Here is a 20,919-nt window from a genome sequence, read left to right on the forward strand (position 1 = left end):
TGTAGGTAGGGAGACGCAGTGACAATAAGTGCAAGTCATTGTCAATCACCCAGCTGTGTTCAATTTATATTTCTTCTGCATAACTTTAGATTCTTTTACCTTTGTCAATCTATTGGATGTTTTGTAAATGTGAAAAGATTCCCCATTCGACTTTCAGGTCATGTTTCAATCAGAAAGTCCAAAGACCATGTCGTTTAAATGATGTTGAACATGAAATCAATGTGACATTACGTGAAAGTTATTTTGGAAACTAATTTTGTGCTGTCTAAAGCATACGAGCTGAGACCAAACCTGCAATCGGATATGCTAAATAGGTTTACCTGGAAGTCAAACGTCATATCTCACTAGAACATACACACTGTGCCTAAAACGCTTATTGTATATCATTTCGCATGCCACGTACATATACAATTGTGTAGAACATATTTAAGTCAAATTAATCAGTGAGTTAACATTAACGATAATGGAGGCGTTTGTAACGACTGGCCATTTAGACACTGCACTTTCTCAATCTGTTGCTATCCTACTTGCTATAGGTTTATAGTCACAGCCGTACGTGTTCGTATTGTCCATCTCAGTTGGTGTTAGAATTAACATTAAGCAATTGGTAAAGTTGTTGGTGACTTTCTTCTACTACCTTTGGGTAGGACACTTGAAACGACAACGAGGTTAAATGAAAAAGATAAATGCAACTACACTTCAATTTTCATCAAAGTGTACAGCAGTCTATTTTCCTCATCCAGCGAAACACTGCGGTAAACTGCAAACACGCAAGAAAGCTGCACAAGCTACATCTATAGATTGCTGTAGCAACTGTTTTTATGATGACCCTGAAATACAATAACATAAAATACTTTGATTAGATGTATTTAATACTGAAACATTTGAGACATTTCTAAGCATCATTATGAAGAATTCCAATTAGATTGGACAAGCTTGCCTGTGACAAGAGCAACGGAAGCCACATATCCCGTAGTCATGCTGTTTGAAAACTGAATCTGTACCTGGTTAGACCCTGTGACAAACATGGAGGTAGGGACTACAAACTCCCAAACCTCCCAATAGGTTGTCCGGGCAAACTTGTCGGAATCATACAGCTTGTGGAAAGCGTCAAGGCGACGTCGGTTGAAGGTGAGGTATGATATACTATTTGTTTCACTGATGGGCCAACTGGTTGAAACTCTCAGTCTGGCACTTTGATATTGGCCATTTGGTAGTAATACTGATGTCGAGACTACATTACCATTCATCGGAATGAGTGTGTCAGATCCGTAGTATGTAGTTTCATCGAGTGTGGTACTAGGTAGTTGATCTGAGGGGATCTTGAATGTAAAGTGACACGTTGCTTCAGGTGGCATATTTACAATTCCTTGGGTCTTCTGGATGTCGAAGGACTCATTGAAGGTGATGACTGGATACCAGTTATCCTTAATGGTGACACAAGTAGCTTCTCCCGTGGATGGCTTAATCCAGTCATTTGCAAAGTCTAGTTTGACAGCCTGTGACCTCTGAGAATAGCTGTGCAAGAGAATGACAGTTTCGTTATCCACTGGACTGGCCATCGCTAAGGGAGACACTGTGCGCTCCTGTCCATCGTACTGACTGGTAGTCCTGATAAAGGAGTATCCTGACATGAACTTATACCAGAACTTGAAGACGTCGACTATACGAGTGGCATTTCCTTCACGTGTGAAAAGTGACCAGTTGAGGCTATCATGTCCTGGATATTTTTCGTTGGCTAAAAGAAACACCACTGTTCTGTCAATGTATTCCCTGAGTCCTAGTTGGGTAAACCTGTGGGCATTTGCTTGGTATATTGTTGAAAAGTCAACTATACCTGATGGGGCATATTTGTCAATTCCCAGTACAATATCGCGGCCATATTCACTGATAACAAGGGGAATAATCTTTCCGGTTTTCTTAGAGGCATAGCTTTCAACAAGGTCGACGAATGCAACCAAGCGGGCTTCATTCATACCGGTAAGATTGTGCGATTTTCCTGAAACAACGAGCGTGTTGTATGAATGGAACGAAAAGACATCTATATATCCCAATGTGACGTCCATGAAATTTGCCACTTTTTTCCAGTATGAAAAGTTGTTTCGATCCGACGCTCCTGTTTCTCCGTCGAGTGTAGGACCAGACACTTTGATGTTAAATCTGGAATGGAGTTTTTCAGCAACTGATTTGTGAAATTTGGCAACGGTTGTGAAATTCATTATACGCCATTTACCATCCGGTTCATTTATAGGCTCAAGATAGTGTGGTATCTGCCCCTTTGTGTAGTCGGAAACCCCCTGCACCATCAGCAGCATGAAGTCTGCAGCAGCATCGACATCGTTCGGAAACTGACCCATATGTTCAGAAGTGTTTATCCAGCTCGGCCAATAAAGACCTGTAAGATATCATGAGTTTATATGAATTCGAAAATGACTGAAATATAACGGTTTGAAAAGATCTGTAATGGACGAATTTTAATGTCAAAGAATTAATAACGCAGAATATATGTGTCGCAGTTTAGGTCATGGTCCTCTCAGTTACTCCTTGTGTGATCACAACTGTAGGAAATATCTATTCTGTGTGACTTTGTCCTGTACTCTTCTTTCCAAACGTGATCAGATTGTATGCTTAATTTCTAGTATATGGATGGGTTAATGCAGGAATTGAAAGTGGGCACTGATGTGAGATCTGTGACATTCAATTAAGATCATATTATGAGTGGACCAAATGACAATTTACAACGGAAAACTAGGCAGGATGGCATTCACGTTAATGCGCATATGCTGCGTTTTGATTCAGAGAAAGAAAGTAAAATGCTTATGAAGGCAACGACCCTTTCAAAAATTGATCTAGGCTTTTGTCAATCGCTCCAGCTCCTCCAAACTGAAATCTTACCTCCCGCCATCATTATCATGTCATTTTCGTAACCACTGTTGATATTCTCAACGTAACTGGAGAACAGTTTGTGCTGAAAGGTGACGTTCTTCAGATGGTTTGGATCAGGGTAGCCACTACGGTTTGGATCCTCGGGCCACTTCAATAAATAATAATATTCCATCTTCAAATTTGATTATTTACACTACTATGTCTGACGTAGAAATAACTTAAGACACCGTATAAGTGTAAGGGTTGGACTAAATTAACGTATTTATCATTATTTAGTGGTTGTTCTCACGTCTTGGATCCATTGTCGGCCATCTATAGCCCATTTTCATAATGTATTGTCCTAATTTAAAATCCAAACTTAGAGAGAGATGCTAGTTTTAATTCTGGATACAACGATATTCTAGTCGGTTTTATTGTCCATCAACGACATGTTTTTTTATAACTCACAAGTATTTTTAGCTTGTAATAGCCACGATATGGCTAAAATGTTGTCGATGGGACCCCAATTATAACTCACGCACGTCTTGGAAGAGACGACCGTTAAGATCTCTGTTATTCCAGCGCCCACTGTCAGTCCCAATGCTCCTACACTTGGGGATGAGCGATGTTCGATCAAGACCATTGTGCTTGTTCCATCTATTGCTGTCATAGCGAGCGCTTCCTCCCTGTGCCAGCCATTGAGGGTGGATTGTGACAGTTGTGTCACTGTATACACCCCCGACACCACCTACGGTTAGACCCAGGGTGAAGAAGACCTGTGTCCACATCATTATCTGTGACAAATATCATATTGTAATGACATTATTAGTTTGCAATAAATCTGTTGACATGCTGTTTAATGAGAACCACGTTAGGTATGTATATATCCACGTGTTGCCCAGACCCATTACAAGACACGTGACTGTTATCAGACGCAGAATTCAAGAGGTTAAGAGGTGAACACGACCACGTGTCACAATTGAAATCCAAGACAGGTTGGTATGGGTTCATCACTTATTTGGTAGACTCACCACAGCCACCTCTACAGCTACCACGTTTACGTTCTAGTATTCCAGTCCGGCCACTGAGGATCCATCTACATGTCGCAAGTACTGAGTGTAATGATGTGGGGAGCTATCTCATACAAGTAGAACAGACATAGTACGCGACCGTGGCACAACGTTACACTAATGAATGTTTCCTTTCCATCAAAGAACATGTAAACGTCATTTTTCAACACGACGACGACTGAGCTCACACATCTAGACTTCTTGAAGAATCACAACCTCCAGTACTTACATGGCCCTCTTGATCTCCAGATCGGACAGTCATGAGATGCTGACCGTTAATCAACGTCTCCGATCTTGTCAGAAACGGTCACAGAACCTTGACACTACGCAAACCCAGCATGAGGAGTGGATAAACATTCCCCAGTAGTGATTTCGTAATCTGACTGGTTCGATAGGGCGACTGTTCCAGGCAGTTTTGGGCTCTCACGAGGGTCATATATGATGTTGAGAATCACCACCTTTGCATTAGATTGTTTGGTGAGTGCCATGGTGAACCTCGGTCAGTGCATTGACTTGGACGTGTGTCAACCAAGTCAGGGAGCCTGATCCTGAAAGCCTAACACGACAAGAATGGGATGCTCAAGACCAAATGTAACTTGTACATGTTTCTTTTATATACCATTGTGGACCAGAGTCTGATATCAAATGAACATCATAAATCGGATCAAATGTGGCCCAAGTCATTGTCACCGAACGAGGTTCATCAGTGCACACTTCATGTAGATGGCGCCTTTTGGACCTTCGAGTTTGGTATGCCTGTTGATACAGACTGATTGCAAGCTGTTTAACGCCGCACCGGGCACGTTTCCAGCTATACGTGGGGTCTGAAAACAATCATGAGTGGTTCCGACAGTCTAGTGATTCACATCATGAGCATCGATCTACGCAAATGTTATGCGGTGACATTCACTAATAAAGTCAGAGAGTCTGACCACCCGATCTTCTTAGTTGCCTGCTGAGTTGTTTGGTTGTTTATCACCGCATTCGGCAAATTTCTGACTACATGATTGCAATCTGTAAATAATGGACAAGCCAATCCAGTGATCAACATCATGATCACCGATCTGTGCAAATGGGTTCGATGACGTGTGTCAACCAAGTCAGAGGGCCTGATCCTGAAAGCATATTACGACAAGAATGGGATGCTCAAGACCAAATGTAACCTGAATCTTCACAGGTCATATTCCCACAGATTGAAATGCAATTATACAATTCAATAATTCAATAATGATAGTAAATCCGTGATCTGTCACAGAATGTATGTGCGTTTATTTCCGATATCTGTTATTCATGTTGCGTCGTCAAATATTACAGACAATAAGGACGATTTAGTGCTAACATGACTAAGTTAGCAAATATTTAAAATAGGATTCCAAAGTTCGATGGTTTCGATGATAATTTTGCATTTCTAATCTCACAGTTTATCCTATTGTTAACCAGTCATTTTCCCGTACATATAAACCCATACAGTACTCATTGATATAAGTCATCCAATCTGACGTGAACATTAGGCATACTCACCAGACGTTCCACACTCATCTTGTCGTCTCAACACCTCACACAACAAGGGAGTCATTTATAAGGTCTTGGCGACCTTCGACCCTAACGTTCCATAGATATTTGCAAATGATAATGCGTATGTAGGTAAGTATGTTGATAGAGCAGCCTTCACAAAAGTACATGTCACCATGTCTCTCAGAAAGTCAAGAAGAATTGTAACACCAACACATACACAGAATGTTTTTGATTTATAGGTTTTTATCTGTCACTTAAATGTGTAAACATATAATCCAAACCCGGATTCGACTAAACACATTACTTTCACTCTCAGTTGGGCTATATTCCCTATGGTGAAAGATTGCGTATTGAAGAGCTTCAACCAGACATACTTGTTATATCGAATCTTTCCATTTACCTAGTGTGTGCATTATGTCTGGCCAATTGGACTTGGGCATAGGATAGTTATATAGCGCACATATCCACTCACTAGTGCATTCTCAAGGCGCTGGTATTTTCCCATCGCCCATTGGATGTCAACCTTAACAGCACATCGTGTTTCAATCTTCACTCCCTTGGGAGTATACAACTCTTGCTGCCACTTGGCGCACCGAGTTTATTGAGGCTCTCTCATCCTAACGAGGTACCCATTAACAGCTAGGTGGACTGGGACACATAGTTACTTTGTCCAAGTTCACTGTACGTTTGGTATACCCGCAACTAGGTGTTTGCACGTATTCATGTGGCCACCATCTGGTGATATACCAACGGATTCGTGGGTTCTTTTAAGTGGACAGGGTTGTGTACTTTACGCCAGGAGTTGTGACAACACTTAAAGAGTCACTTAAAGAGTTGACTCCTAGGTTTTTACACCCGGCCACAGGTGGTCTCTATCCCGACACCTCATCCTCGCTCCATCACTAGCCTGGTACTTTAGTCAGCTCTACTTGTTGCACTGTCCTCTGACGACATATTGTATACTATACACACATTCCATTTCACTGGGAAATATGTTCTCGTCACGATATGGCTGAAATATTGGTGATGTGACGTTAAGATGTTAACTCACTCACTCACTCACTCACTCGTCACGATATGGCTGAAATATTGGTGATGTGACGTTAAATGTTAACTCACTCACTCACTCACTCGTCACGATATGGCTGAAATATTGGTGATGTGACGTTAAATGTTAACTCACTCACTCTCTCCTCCCTGTGCCAGTCGTTGATGGTGGATTGTGACTGTTGTCACTATAAACACCCCGACTCCGCCCACATTCAGACCCAGAGCGAAAAAGACCTGTGTCTGTTTCATTTTCTGTAACATATATCACATTTAGTGAAGTGATTAGTGTAGGGTGACCTAGTTTCATTGAAGAATCAAGAAATGAAAAGTCTGTTAGCCATAGAGCGTGGCGTCAACATTGTCACACCTGGATCAATATGTCTCAAGCCATGCATGTTCCAAATGCATCTACATACCTGCCTGTCTGCACACACGAACACACACAAATGCTCACACGCACGCACTCACACTCACCTACACACAATGTCATATATGACAACTACGGGGTAGCCTGACGATAAAGCGTTCGCTCGTCACTGGGTTCGATTCCCCACATGGGTACAATGTGTGAAGCCTGTTTCTGGTGTCCCCCACAGTGATATTCCTGGAATATTGTTCAAATCGGTGTAAAACAATACTCACTACATCACAATATCACATATGCAAGTACAAAAATGGTTAAAAAATAAGCAAGATTGAAACTGTGTTCCCACACCTACGTGTCATGCTTAAGTGGTAACAGGGAAACGACAAAAGAAGCATTTAAGGTATGATTCCCCCATGTGGTCATAGTCCATGATGCTGGACAGTTACACTCAGTGATAATGACTTTGTTGGCTAGTTCGTTTGAAAGCACAAGACTTCCAGTAGAACCAGTTGCCTTAGGCATTCATTATTCGGCGTGGCAAACATAAAGCATACTAACGAGATGGTTCAGGATCTAATCTACACTGAGAACGAGAGTCCTTGTAGTTTGATTTCATAGAAAAATTGTGGCACCTTTGGCGGTGACGTTCCATAAATGTCTGCAAATGATAAGGGCATGCCTTTGTATGTAGGTGTGGCGAGAGAGAAGGTTTGGGGAAAGTGCATGTCATTCTGTAACTCTATTTTCAGAGGAGTGTTACACTCATGCATTAACTATGATTCGTTCTTATTTCTCTGCCACTGATATGTCGTAACTGATGTTTAATGTCAGAATCGCTATCTTACCGATGAAAAAAACAACAACACAAATTACTTTCGTTCTGAAATATGTGCACTACAGAATAAAGAATTGCGTTGTCATATGTGGTATGGTGAGACTGCAGTCATGAAGTAAGTTCAAGACTAAAGCTTATCTCAAACGAAAACTGAAAAGTCTACACTTACAAAATGGCTTCACAACCTGTTCAACCTTGGCTCCAGTTTCAAAGAATTGTTTCACATGATGTCATCATGTACAATGACTATTCGAATTTAGAGATATGCACTGTTTGTTGGTGACTCTTTCTTTCAGGAAAGCCACGTAAATAGAGATTAATACACATCACATTCACGATTTCAACTAAATAACATGCCACATGAGTCACTGGCCACCTCAGTATTTTGATGGACAGTATTCTCTATAAGAGGTCAAAGTGGATGGTTCCATGGACTTTCCATAGTATTTCCGAAACGGTTAAACGTTTCTCTGGACAAACTTTAGACAACCCAGAAGAAATTATTTCCGATTAGTTTCCATAATGGGTATACCAACAAATGAATGGAATGAGAATGTAAAGGTCGACCCTGACACTCTTTATACTCATGCAGGTAGCAAATGTATGTCCCCATGGTCCCTAGTATTGTGATAGTCTAGTTAGTTTTACTGCGCCTCGGCGACGGATATTTTACATTGTGTCCATTGTTATATGGCTGTTTCGAAGATCGGTGCTCATGCTGTTGATCACCGGATTGTCTGTCCAGACTCGATAACTTACAGACCGCCGCCATTTAGATGAAATACTGCTGAATACGGCGTAACAGTAATTTCAGTCAACCGATGAATACAACATTCAGGCTCAGTACAAACAAATCAATCTGTCTATAGGAACATCAACGGTTTATTGATGGAAATGATTTAATGACGTCCAGTTTGTGGAATTTGCCACATGTTTATCATTATCTTCACTTGAAATCGGAAGAAGCGAGCTCAGCTGTGACAAGAGCAACCGAAGAAACATGTCCACCCGTCATGTTGTTCGAGAAGTAAACCTGTACCTGGTTAGCCCCAGAGACAAACAGGGAGGTAGGGACTACAAACTCCCAAACCTCCCAGTAGGTGGTGCTTTTAATCATGTTGGCATCAAACAATTGATAGTAAGAGTCAAGGCGGTGGTTATTAAAGGTAATATATGATACAATATTTATTTCATTGTCCGGCCAGCTGGCTGCAACTCGCAGTCTAGCGCTTTCATATTGGGCTTTCGGTAGAGATATTACTGTCATGGCAATATTGCCCTTTACGGGAATTAGTATATCAGATCCGTAGTATGTCGTTTCATTGAGTGTGACCTTGGGTAGCTGATCAGACGGGGTCTTAAATGTAAAATGACATGTTGCTTCAGGGGGAAGATCAACTATTCCTTGTGTCTTCTGGATGTCAAATGTGACATTGAAGGTGATAACTGGGTACCAGTCGTCCTTGATGGTGACACAGGTAGCTTCTCCCGTGGTTGGTTTGATCCAGTCGTCTTTAAAGTCAAGCTTGACATTCTGTGACTTCTGTGAATAGCTATGCAAGAGAATGACCGTTTCGTTATTCCGTGTACTAGACATTGCTAACGGCGAAACGATTCGTTGCTTTTCATCATACTGGCTGGTAGTTCTGATAAATGAGTAGTCTGAGTTAAATTTGTACCAAAACTTGTATACGTCGACGACACTGTTAGGTTGTCCTTGGCGAGTGAAAAGTGACCAGTTGTTAAATGGATATCCTACTCGGGCTATAAGAAACGCCACCGATCTGTCAATGTATTCACGGAGCCCGAGGTGAGTGAATCGGTGGGCATTGGCGTGATAAATTGTTGCAAAATCCACTATTGGTGATGGATCCGTTTTGCTAATTCCTTCCACCTTGCCGCGACCATATTCACTGATAACAAGCGGTATAAGCTTCCCTGTGGTTTGATAGGCATAACTTTCAACCAAGTCGACAAATGCTACTAATCGTGCTTCATTCATTCCAGTAAACTTGTGAGATTTTCCAGAAACAATGAGTGCGTTGTACGAATGAAAGGAAAACACGTCTATATAGCCTCGTGTGATGTCCATGAAATTTGCCACAGCTTTCCAAGTAGCAAAGCTGTGTTGATCTGAATTTCTGGCGTAACCGTCGAGTGTAGGGCCAGCGACCTTCATGTTGAATTTTGAATGGATTTTCTCTGCAACTAGTTTGTGGAATAGAGCAGCAGTCGTTAAATTCAAGATTTTATATTTGGGGTCGGGTTCATTCATGGGTTCAATGTAGGGTGGGATCCGTCCGTTGGTGAAGTCGTAAACACCTTGCACCATCAACATCATGAACTCTGCAGCAGCATCGATGTTGTTTGGGAACTGACCTGCATGTTCAGACTGGTTCATCCAACTCGGGTAAATACTAAGACCTGTAAATGGCATGAACAAACACAGGCAGAAGGATTTTAAAAAACAATAAATATTTTTGAGTGTTTTTAATGAGAAGCTTTTTCGACCGTGTTTATGAATAGTGTTTAATCCCGCATTTCATGGTTTGACACTTTAGATGATTTTCCCATGAATCTAATATTGGTTTAATCTCCTTTCTAATATTGGCTCCAACAATTATTATCACCAAGCAGCGTAAGTCTCATATCGGTTAATGTTTGGCAAGGCAGGTTATTTTATATGCAGTGTATGTTAATAATCATTGGCGCGTGTCGTGTTATTTGGTTAATAAGCATCAGCGAATTTATTCTTCCTGCATCTCGTGTAAATTTTGCATCTTTCAATACGCCCTTTCTGCAGTAGCCTTATGATGTAACGTTCATTATAAATATATGATGAGGATTTGATGTTTTGATTTTAAATGAAAGGGTTATAGGCAACATCAAATCCAGGAGCTTGATAACTAAGTAAACGCATACTAATCTTTCTAACCTACTGCTCATGTAAACCTCAATATCATGTTACAGCAGACGTAGAATTATGAAGTCAATCTTAACAACTGAAACACTACCAAAGCGTGCTTCATTATTCGTACTCAGCAAAGATAGGCATTCGAACTGTAATTCTAAAACATTCTGTGAATCATGCTTATTGGATGTTTACGTATTGATCATTTGGTGGTTTATGTTCATTTCAGTACATAAATATTGTCTTACCTTCTGACATCATGATCATGTCGTTCTCATAACCACTGTTGATGTTATCAAGGTACACGGAAAACACTTCCTTCTGTTTGGTGACATTCTTCAGGTAGTTGGGATCTGGATAGCCGCTACGGTTTGGGTCCTCGGGCCACTGAAATGAAGTTTCATTCCATCATTTTAACATTCACTTTTGGGGGTCTGATGATGGTCTCCGATTTGAGGGGACACCATTATGAAATGGGTATGGAAGTCTTATGCACAGAACACATGTCACAAATCATTTGAAGTGAAGCGACGTGGTCCCGGCGAGTAATTGGATGCTTGACCGTCTTTGGGAGCTTGACTACTGGTAGTTTCGGGGTAATAATGTCAGTTATCCTGTATGTGCCTAGAGCATGCCAATTTTATAAGTGCCCTTATAAATTGTGTGTCTATTTCGACGCATAATTAAACAGCTTAGATGACGCCATATGCTTCCATAACGAAAACAACTCAGCATTTCTTAGAAATGTCAATCGCAATAAAACACGCATACTTCATTCTTATTCGCATGTGCAATGCTATGCTTTCCAAAGATGGAATTCGACACCTTTCAACTAAATGGACAATAACGCAGGAGGTCGCTTTTGAAATCCCATTTAACAACATATTAAATATGTTATATAGCAGCACATTCCCTATTCTTTTGTAATGTATATATCATATCAAAGGAGCTGAAATCATACTGTGTCAGACTCATTCCTACGCGCAGTAATTATACAGAGAACTGCTATTGTTGACATGTAGCACCGCTCCTAGCGGTCAGCAACAAAATATGCCCCTGAAATAGAAACGTATTGTTGAAAGCAATAAGTTGTTGGTAAGGTTGGTGAATCTAGGTTTTATCACAGTAATATATCGTCATGTTCATTGAAACGAATAGAATCCATCAAAGATTAATCGACACTGGAATGTCAACATGTTCAGGTGCAATATCCCTGTCAGCACAAATTGAAGTCGAGTAAGTTGTATCACAATGAAGAGTGATCATAGCTAAGTAAAAGCGTAAAATATGGTCTCACATCTGCGAAGAGCTGATACCGTAGGCCATTGTTATTCCAGCGCCCAGCGTCAGTCCGAAGGTTCCGACATTTGGTTATAACGTCTTGATGATCTAGGCTATTGTGCTTGTTCCATCTGTTGCTGTCGTAGCGAACACTACCTCCCTGTGCCAGCCACTGAGGGTATATTGTCACCGTCGTGTCACTGTATACACCGACGACTGCCAGGGACAAAGTGACGTAGACCAGTGTCCATTTAATTTTCTGTGAAATATGAAACTGACATTTAGTTAAATGTGATTGTGACCTTGATACGGACTCAACTTTTTGAACCAGGATATATATAAATAGAAATCTGCACATACAGCTGTTTGAGGGGTGGAAGGGTAGCCTGGTGGTTATAACATTCGACTGCCACGCTGAAGTTCCGGGTTCGATTCCCGGCAAGAGAACAATGCGTGAAGACCATATCTGGTGTCCCTCGAAGTCATATCGCTGGTACCTGTTTATATTGGACAACAAAGATGCCATGACATGACATGCCATGTGTTTACAAATAAGTACATCACACATTTAATTGAAGTGCTGACATCCTGACTCTATAGTAGCTAAAGACGAATATTTGTCTCAAATGTGTTATTTATAGGTCCATCCTTGATTCAGAGTACGGTTAATGCACAAAGAATATGCACGCCTTCACAGTGTGCCGACGTAGTGTTCCTCATGTTACAAATATCTAATATGTTGTTGGTCCATGTCCTTGTGTTCGCCCAACGTCTGACAGCAAACGTTGTACCGAACATGATTTCCACCAGAGCAAAAAGTCTAGTGTCAGTGCAACTCTAACTGGCGAAACCTTTGGACCGAAATCTAAGAGAGTGATTGGAAGCGAACTTAAAACGCCTTAAGGATATGACGTGTGACGAATCAATCATGAAACACAAAACATAAGCACAACACGTGTATGTAAAATAATAAAGCAAAGGTTGTGCTTTCGGGTTCGAAATAGTTCTAAATATTGTCTTTCCATACTAGGAATTGTCTGTCGGTTATCCCATGAACATGCATCACAGATTGGGACCAACAAAGGTGTTTATACTCACAATAAGCATGATTCAAAATTCGCCTGGCTATCAACACACCTTCTGTTCTAAGGTTCCGTCAGTTCTGATTAGCTAGGTCAAGACCACTTTTATACATTGCCGTGATCTTCTTATCGCATGTTATCCTTGAAAGGAATTTCCACTGCATTCTTCATGACACAAAGTGATAAAAACATGCTCTATTCACACGCATGGGAACCAGCACGTGTAATTTGGAACATCAGTCTGTAACAACTGCACATGTCTAGATTCTTTCTTTTCATTTATCACTTATCTCCCAATTTATTATCATTGTGCCAGTGAGGGTTTTTGGAAGTTGATGGTAATGAAGTCATGCTTGGTTTATCACCAAGGATACTTCGTACCTAGAATTGGGGAATTAGCCGGGGGATCTCCACACCTTAATACAAACAGAAGGGTTCCAGGTTCAGGCTGTTTATTCAATATATGGATTCGATATCGCAAAATCATTCAGAAACAATGATATAAAATGTCATCGATGTACTTGAGAAGGGTGTAGAATAAACATATAAACCTTACTTTATATAATAGATCATTATCAGTTTCAGTTAAACTCAATACACAGTTCTTTTACCGTTACGAAGGTGTAATACAAACAAATTCATAATTAATCAAACAAAGTTATAATTAACAAGTGCATGTCTGTACTAACAATATCTGACATAACATGCTCAGTATTAATTTATCATGTACATTACTAATAAACATTGCACCATTCTTGAACAGCAATCATGTTTCAATATAAGGGCGTCCTTTACTTCAAATATGGTACGCCCGTACAGTGTTCTTTAACATGTACAATTATTATTCGATGTACGGTAAATTTAACGTAACAGTTACACCTAAGCCGTGATGTATTTGACAAATAAATATCTTTGGATCGGTTCAAAATAGTGACTGACATACACTTAAATAAATAAAATACTATGTGACTGATCATTAGAACGCACTGAAACTGACTACGGTACGTTACGTCACAAGTAAACAATCTATCCGCGTGCTGGCTGTGCAGACCAGTGTGGCGGCATGCTAATGAACCGTGACCGTTGCGTTGCTGCACAGATTCTACAGCCTTAGCAGTTATTCGTTAAACCTACTGAAGCACTTTAAAAAGACAAACAAACTCCCTAAAAGTATTTTAACAATTAAGCTGTTAACAGGCTCCATGTAAGGTTCTGAAGAATATGTCTGTCAGTTTGGAAATCTGAAAACCCCGGTTCTTTACGAACTCACCTACAATACACATACACTAAGTTTCGTAGCTTCCAAGTGATTGCTATTTACCTGATATTTTGCGAATTAATAAGTCACGATAGTGAATGATAGTAGCGTATATCAAATGGAAAATATATATTCACTTAGGCGTTGCTATTGATGTACGCATTTAGTGAGAATAACTTAACGTTCAAGTATTTCTCCTGAACATACGCAGTCACAACGTAGTTACCTAAAATTACAATATCTACGAAAGCAGCTAGTCACAATATGCGATGGTAAATATCTGAATTGAAGTCTGGCAGGAATTGTACATGAAACTGAACTGTGAATTGACGCCGGAAAATATGGGCAGGGCAAGTGCGTCATGTTATTCAACATTTTCCATTATATTAGAAACGACGAATTCTACACATATGAATATTACAGTCAGTGCCAGATGGCGACTTAAAACACATTCTCACAGCGTGTCACCGGTACATATTCTAAATTACAGAACGCACGTATGTACATTGCCAGGACACATATTGCGCTAGTTTAGAAATAATAGACGCCTAACTTGTAAACCATGTCTGTCATACAGCCGAAATGTGTGTTTAAGTTATAGCTATGTTAGGCTTACAATGTGACGGCATACAGCACTACCGTAGTAATGATACCAAATTACAACAACCATACCAACGCGGCCAAGGTACAAGATTAGAACATGACTTGATAACGTGCAGAACTAGGTTCATTGTTCAAGTAAGACGCATTTTAAGCAAACATATGAAAACAGCAAAGCATTAAGTAACTATGGCTTACCTTAATACAAACAGAAGCTTTTAAGGGTTCCAGGGTCAGACTGATGTATGTTTCAGACCCTAGTCCTTATATAGCTGAACCCTATGCTTGTATGGCATAACCAGTTTCCCTAAAATGGAGACGACGCTTTGCCTGTCTTTTGAAAACGTGTGCCATCAACACATTACTCAATTTTGACAGATAGCTTTAGAGATTATAACTGCTTTGGCCGTGCGTTGTCGGAAAAGTTGAGTAATAACCAGCACTGTACCTGGTCAAGCCTACGCATCTACATCTGTCTGACTTTACAGCGTGTACAGGCGTGAATATTTGACCATTAAGTTGTGGCCGGAGCAGTCACTACAAACACTGGAGTGTATACTCAATCAGACCTTTAGCAGCATGGGGCGATGCCAGTAGCATAGACAGCTGTCAGTTACGCAAGTTGCCGATAACAAGTCTGCTACAACGTGAATACTTAAACAAAATGTACGAAATATAACATTGAATTTGGTGCGAAATATCTGAATTATTTTAGGTAAAAATATACACATTTTGCAAATGTTATCGTAATACCAGTGATTGCATTTTCCATACAGGCGGAAACAAACAACAGATCAGACCAAGCAACGCTATGTCCCCTCATTAATCCATATGACCACGAAACCTGAGTCAACTTTGCACTCACACAGAGATATATTACATAAAATACTTTGTATTACATTCAACAATTTATTCAATTTGTGTAATGCCACATTTCAGTACCACTCAATACAAATACATTTTCCTTCACCGGGTTTGCCTGCATCACAGCCAGGTATCAGTAGACGAAAAGGGAAGACACTCTTACATCAGAAACTTGTGATCTCAATTTACTGAAAAGCGTGTCTGCCAGAAAGTGGGGTGCTGATAAATCGTCCTTGCTTCTTTTGTACAAAGCACTAATGTTGTCTAGATTAGAATACAGTTGTCACGTTTTCATGAATGCTGCAAAATATCATTTGGCTAAACTTCATCGTGCACTTGCTGGTAGAGCAGCCAAGTAATCAACACGTGTTTTTGTTGTGAAGATGGAGTCATTTGAAAAGCCGTTATCTGGTTACCACTTGAGATGTTCAATGGGAGTGAGTGTTGCCACTTTCAGAATACGCTGTTGTCCGAGTCGGTGTCGCTGCCGTCAGCGTCTACCCTGATGACGACTGGCTTGGTGGTGGCATGGTCCAGTCCACTTTGTTCCCAATAATGTCTTTCTATTTCATTCTCAACTTTCTCAACGCACTTTTGCCATGTTTCCTGCGTGATGGTGTCTATTGACTGTTGGCCTGTCGATTTCATGTGGCTGTGCAACATTTGGTTTTGTTGCAATTATTAGATTGTGTGTTAGTGAGCAATTCATAGGTCTCAAATGGAATCATACGGACTGTACATTCACACCCGATATAGTAACCTAACTTATATTTACAAGGATGCTTCAAAGGATCCCAGAGCTGGTCAGGCTGGTGGAGCCTATTATATTTCCAATCTTGGTTTATCGAAAATACTTAGATTGACTAATCACATTTCTTTGTTTGCAGCAGAACTGACAGTCATACTTCATGCTATAAAATGAGTAAAAGATACTGAACACGAAGGAATATCTGTTTTACTGATTCGTTGCCAGCTATACAAACACTTCATTCAGGTATCCAAGGTCCAGGCAGTGACATTCTATACGGCATGTTGTATCTTGATACGGTTTTTAACTCAGTGTGCATCAGCTGTGATATTGTTTGGATTCATGCACATGTTGGTATTTATGGGAAGGAAGTAGTTAACACACTTGCTAAGATGGCTTGAAAACAGAACACAGCCAGATATTCGCTCAATTTAGCCCATTCCAAGAGGTTACTGGTTTGTAACTTCATCGTCAGTAAATGCCTCTCGGCAAGATAAATGAGAATGAAAGTACAGGTAGACACATGTACTTGTCTTGTAGTAAACAAACATTTTCAGTTCGGTCGGTGTTGTAGCAGAGATGAAGTATGAAGTTGTTTTAACACGCCTCAGGCTAGGACATTGTGTCTTAAAGGCATATAAAACATTTTAGATAAAGACAAATCTCCTCTGCGTTAAAGCTGGAACTTACACCGCCCTATGGAATCCGAAAAGGGACATTGTCGCGTTGTCAACCTCTCAAATAGGAGAAACATTAACCAAAGCCTATGTCTCGTGTTTCTTTTCACCTTAACTGCTTCACGCGACATAGCGACAGTTTTCGAGGTCAAAATATGTTGCATCGTCGCCCTATCTAAAATGTGTAAAATTTCACTAAAACGCGACACTGCACAATGCGACAAAATGTATGTCGCATCAGTACGTTACATGTAGACATGCTGGGACATTATGTGAAGACATGCTGGGACATTACATGTAGACATGCTGGAACATTATATGAAGACATGCTGGAACGTTACATGTAGTGGAACATTATATGAAGACATGCTGGAACGTTACATGTAGACATGCTGGAACGTTACATGTAGACATGCTGGAACGTTACATGTAGACATGTTGGAACGTTACATGTAGACATGCTGGAACGTTTCATGTAGTGGAACATTATATGAAGACATGCTGGAACGTTACATGTAGTGGCACATTATATGAAGACATGCTGGAACGTTACATGTAGACATGCTGGAACGTTACATGTACACATGCTGGAACGTTACATGTAGACATTCTTGAACGTTTCATGTAGACATGCTGGAACGTTACATGTAGACATGCTGGAACGTTACATGTAGACATGCTGGAACATTACATGTATACATGCTGGAACGTTGCATGTAGACATGCTGGAACATTACATGTAGACATGCTGGAACGTTACATGTAGACATGCTGGAACATTATGTGAAGACATTCTTGAACGTTACATGTAGACATGCTGGAACGTTACATGTAGACATGTTGGAATATTATATGAAGACATGCTGGAACGTTACATGTAGTGGAACATTATGTGAAGACATGCTGGAACGTTACATGTAGACATGATGGAACATTATGTGAAGACATGCTGGAACGTTACATGTAGACATGCTGGAACATTATGTGAAGATATTCTTGAACGTTACATGTAGACATGATGGAACGTTACATGTAGACATGCTGGAACATTACATGTAGACATGCTGGAACATTATGTGAAGATATTCTTGAACGTTACATGTAGACATGCTCGAACATTATGTGAAGATATTCTTGAACGGTACATGTAGACATGCTGGAACGTTACATGTAGACATGCTGGAACGTTACATGTAGACATGCTGGAACATTATGTGAAGATATTCTTGAACGTTACATGTAGACATGCTGGAACGTTACATGTAGTGGAACATTATATGAAGACATGCTGGAACGTTACATGTAGACATGCTGGAACGTTACATGTAGACATGCTGGAACATTATGTGAAGACATGCTGGAACGTTGCATGTAGACATGCTGGAACATTATGTGAAGATATTCTTGAACGTTACATGTAGACATGCTGGAACGTTACATGTAGACATGCTGGAACGTTACATCTAGACATGCTGGAACATTATATGATGACATGCTGGAACGTTACATGTAGACATGCTAGAACGTTACATGTAGACATGCTGGAACGTTGCATGTAGACATGCTGGAACATTATGTGAAGATATTCTTGAACGTTACATGTAGACATGCTGGAACGGTACATGTAGACATGCTGGAACGTTACATGTAGACATGCTGGAACATTATATGAAGACATGCTGGAACGCTACATGTAGTGGAACATTATATGAAGACATGCTGGAACGTTACATGTAGACATGCTGGAACATTATATGAAGACATGCTGGAACGTTACATGTAGTGGAACATTATATGAAGATATGCTGGAACGTTACATGTATACATGCTGGAACGTTACATGTACACATGCTGGAACATTATGTGAAGATATTCTTGAACGTTACATGTAGACATGCTGGAACGTTACATGTAGTGGAACATTACATGAAGACATGCTGGAACGTTTCATGTAGACATGCTGCAACGTTACATGTAGACATGCTGGAACATTACATGTAGACATGCTGGAACGTTACATGTAGACATGCTGGAACATTACATGTAGACATGCTGGAACGTTACATGTAGACATGCTGGAACGTTACATGTAGACATGCTGGAACGTTACATGTAGACATGCTGGAACGTTACATGTAGACATGCTGGAACATTACATGTAGACATGCTGGAACGTTACATGTAGACATGCTGGAACATTATGTGAAGACATTCTTGAACGTTACATGTAGACATGCTGGAACGTTACATCTAGACATGCTGGAATATTATATGAAGACATGCTGGAACGTTACATGTAGTGGAACATTATGTGAAGACATGCTGGAACGTTACATGTAGACATGCTGGAACATTATGTGAAGACATGCTGGAACGTTACATGTAGACATGCTGGAACATTATGTGAAGACATTCTTGAACGTTACATGTAGACATGATGGAACGTTACATGTAGACATGCTGGAACATTACATGTAGACATGCTGGAACATTATGTGAAGATATTCTTGAACGTTACATGTAGACATGCTGGAACGTTACATGTAGACATGCTGGAACGTTACATGTAGACATGCTGGAACATTATGTGAAGATATTCTTGAACGTTACATGTAGACATGCTGGAACGTTACATGTATACATGCTGGAACGTTGCATGTAGACATGCTGGAACATTATGTGAAGATATTCTTGAACGTTGCATGTAGACATGCTGGAAGGTTACATGTAGACATGCTGGAACATTACATGTAGACATGCTGGAACGGTACATGTAGACATGCTGGAACATTATATGAAGACATGCTGGAACGTTGCATGTAGACATGCTGGAACATTATGTGAAGATATTCTTGAACGTTACATGTAGACATGCTGGAACGTTACATGTAGACATGCTGGAACATTATATGAAGACATGCTGGAACGTTACATGTAGTGGAACGTTACATGAAGACATGCTGGAACGTTACATGTATACATGCTGGAACGTTACATGTACACATGCTGGAACATTATGTGAAGATATTCTTGAACGTTACATGTAGACATGCTGGAACGGTACATGTAGACATGCTGGAACGTTATATGTAGACATGCTGGAACATTACATGTAGACATGCTGGAACGTTATGTGAAGATTTTCTTGAACGCTACATGTAGACATGCTGGAACGTTATATGTAGACATGCTGGAACATTATGTGAAGACATGCTGGAACGTTACATGTAGACATGCTAGAACGTTACATGTAGACATGCTGGAACGTTACATGTAGACATGCTGGAACGTTGCATGTAGACATGCTGGAACATTATGTGAAGATATTCTTGAACGTTACATGTAGACATGCTGGAACGGTACATGAAGACATGCTGGAACGTTACATGTAGACATGCTGGAACGTTACATGTAGACATGCTGGAACGTTCCATGTAGTGGAACATTATGTGAAATCATGCTGGAACATTACATGTAGACATGCTGGAACGTTACATGTAGACATGCTGGAACGTTACATATAGTGCAACATTACATGTACACATGCTGGAACGTTACATGTAGACATGCTGGAACGTTACATGTAGTGGAACATTATATGAAGACATGCTGGAACGTTACATGTAGACATGCTGGAACGTTCCATGTAGTGGAACATTATGTGAAATCATGCTGGAACATTACATGTAGACATGCTGGAACGTTGCATGTAGACATGCTGGAAGGTTACATATAGTGCAACATTACATGTACACATGCTGGAACGTTACATGTAGACGTGCTGGAACGTTACATG

General features: G+C 40.4%; 2 protein-coding genes across 2 annotated transcripts; both read right to left on the minus strand.

Moving 5' to 3' along the window:
- Positions 1 to 905: 905 nt before the first annotated feature.
- LOC137287811 (beta-porphyranase A-like) lies at positions 906 to 3,656 on the minus strand. Its single transcript, XM_067820199.1, has 3 exons — positions 3,408 to 3,656; positions 2,896 to 3,034; positions 906 to 2,395 (listed from the first exon to the last, which is right to left on the minus strand). Exons 1-3 carry the CDS (start codon positions 3,654 to 3,656, stop codon positions 906 to 908), a joined length of 1,878 nt encoding a protein of 625 aa, XP_067676300.1.
- A 4,904-nt stretch (positions 3,657 to 8,560) lies between these two features.
- LOC137287078 (beta-porphyranase A-like) lies at positions 8,561 to 13,058 on the minus strand. Its single transcript, XM_067819198.1, has 4 exons — positions 12,993 to 13,058; positions 11,911 to 12,153; positions 10,862 to 11,000; positions 8,561 to 10,126 (listed from the first exon to the last, which is right to left on the minus strand). The coding sequence occupies exons 1-4, from the start codon at positions 12,999 to 13,001 to the stop codon at positions 8,649 to 8,651; spliced, it is 1,869 nt and encodes a 622-aa protein (XP_067675299.1). The 5' UTR covers positions 13,002 to 13,058; the 3' UTR covers positions 8,561 to 8,648.
- Positions 13,059 to 20,919: the final 7,861 nt, after the last annotated feature.

Source organism: Haliotis asinina, chromosome 6 (assembly GCF_037392515.1).
Source record: "Haliotis asinina isolate JCU_RB_2024 chromosome 6, JCU_Hal_asi_v2, whole genome shotgun sequence".
NCBI classification, from domain to species: Eukaryota; Metazoa; Mollusca; class Gastropoda; order Lepetellida; family Haliotidae; genus Haliotis; species Haliotis asinina.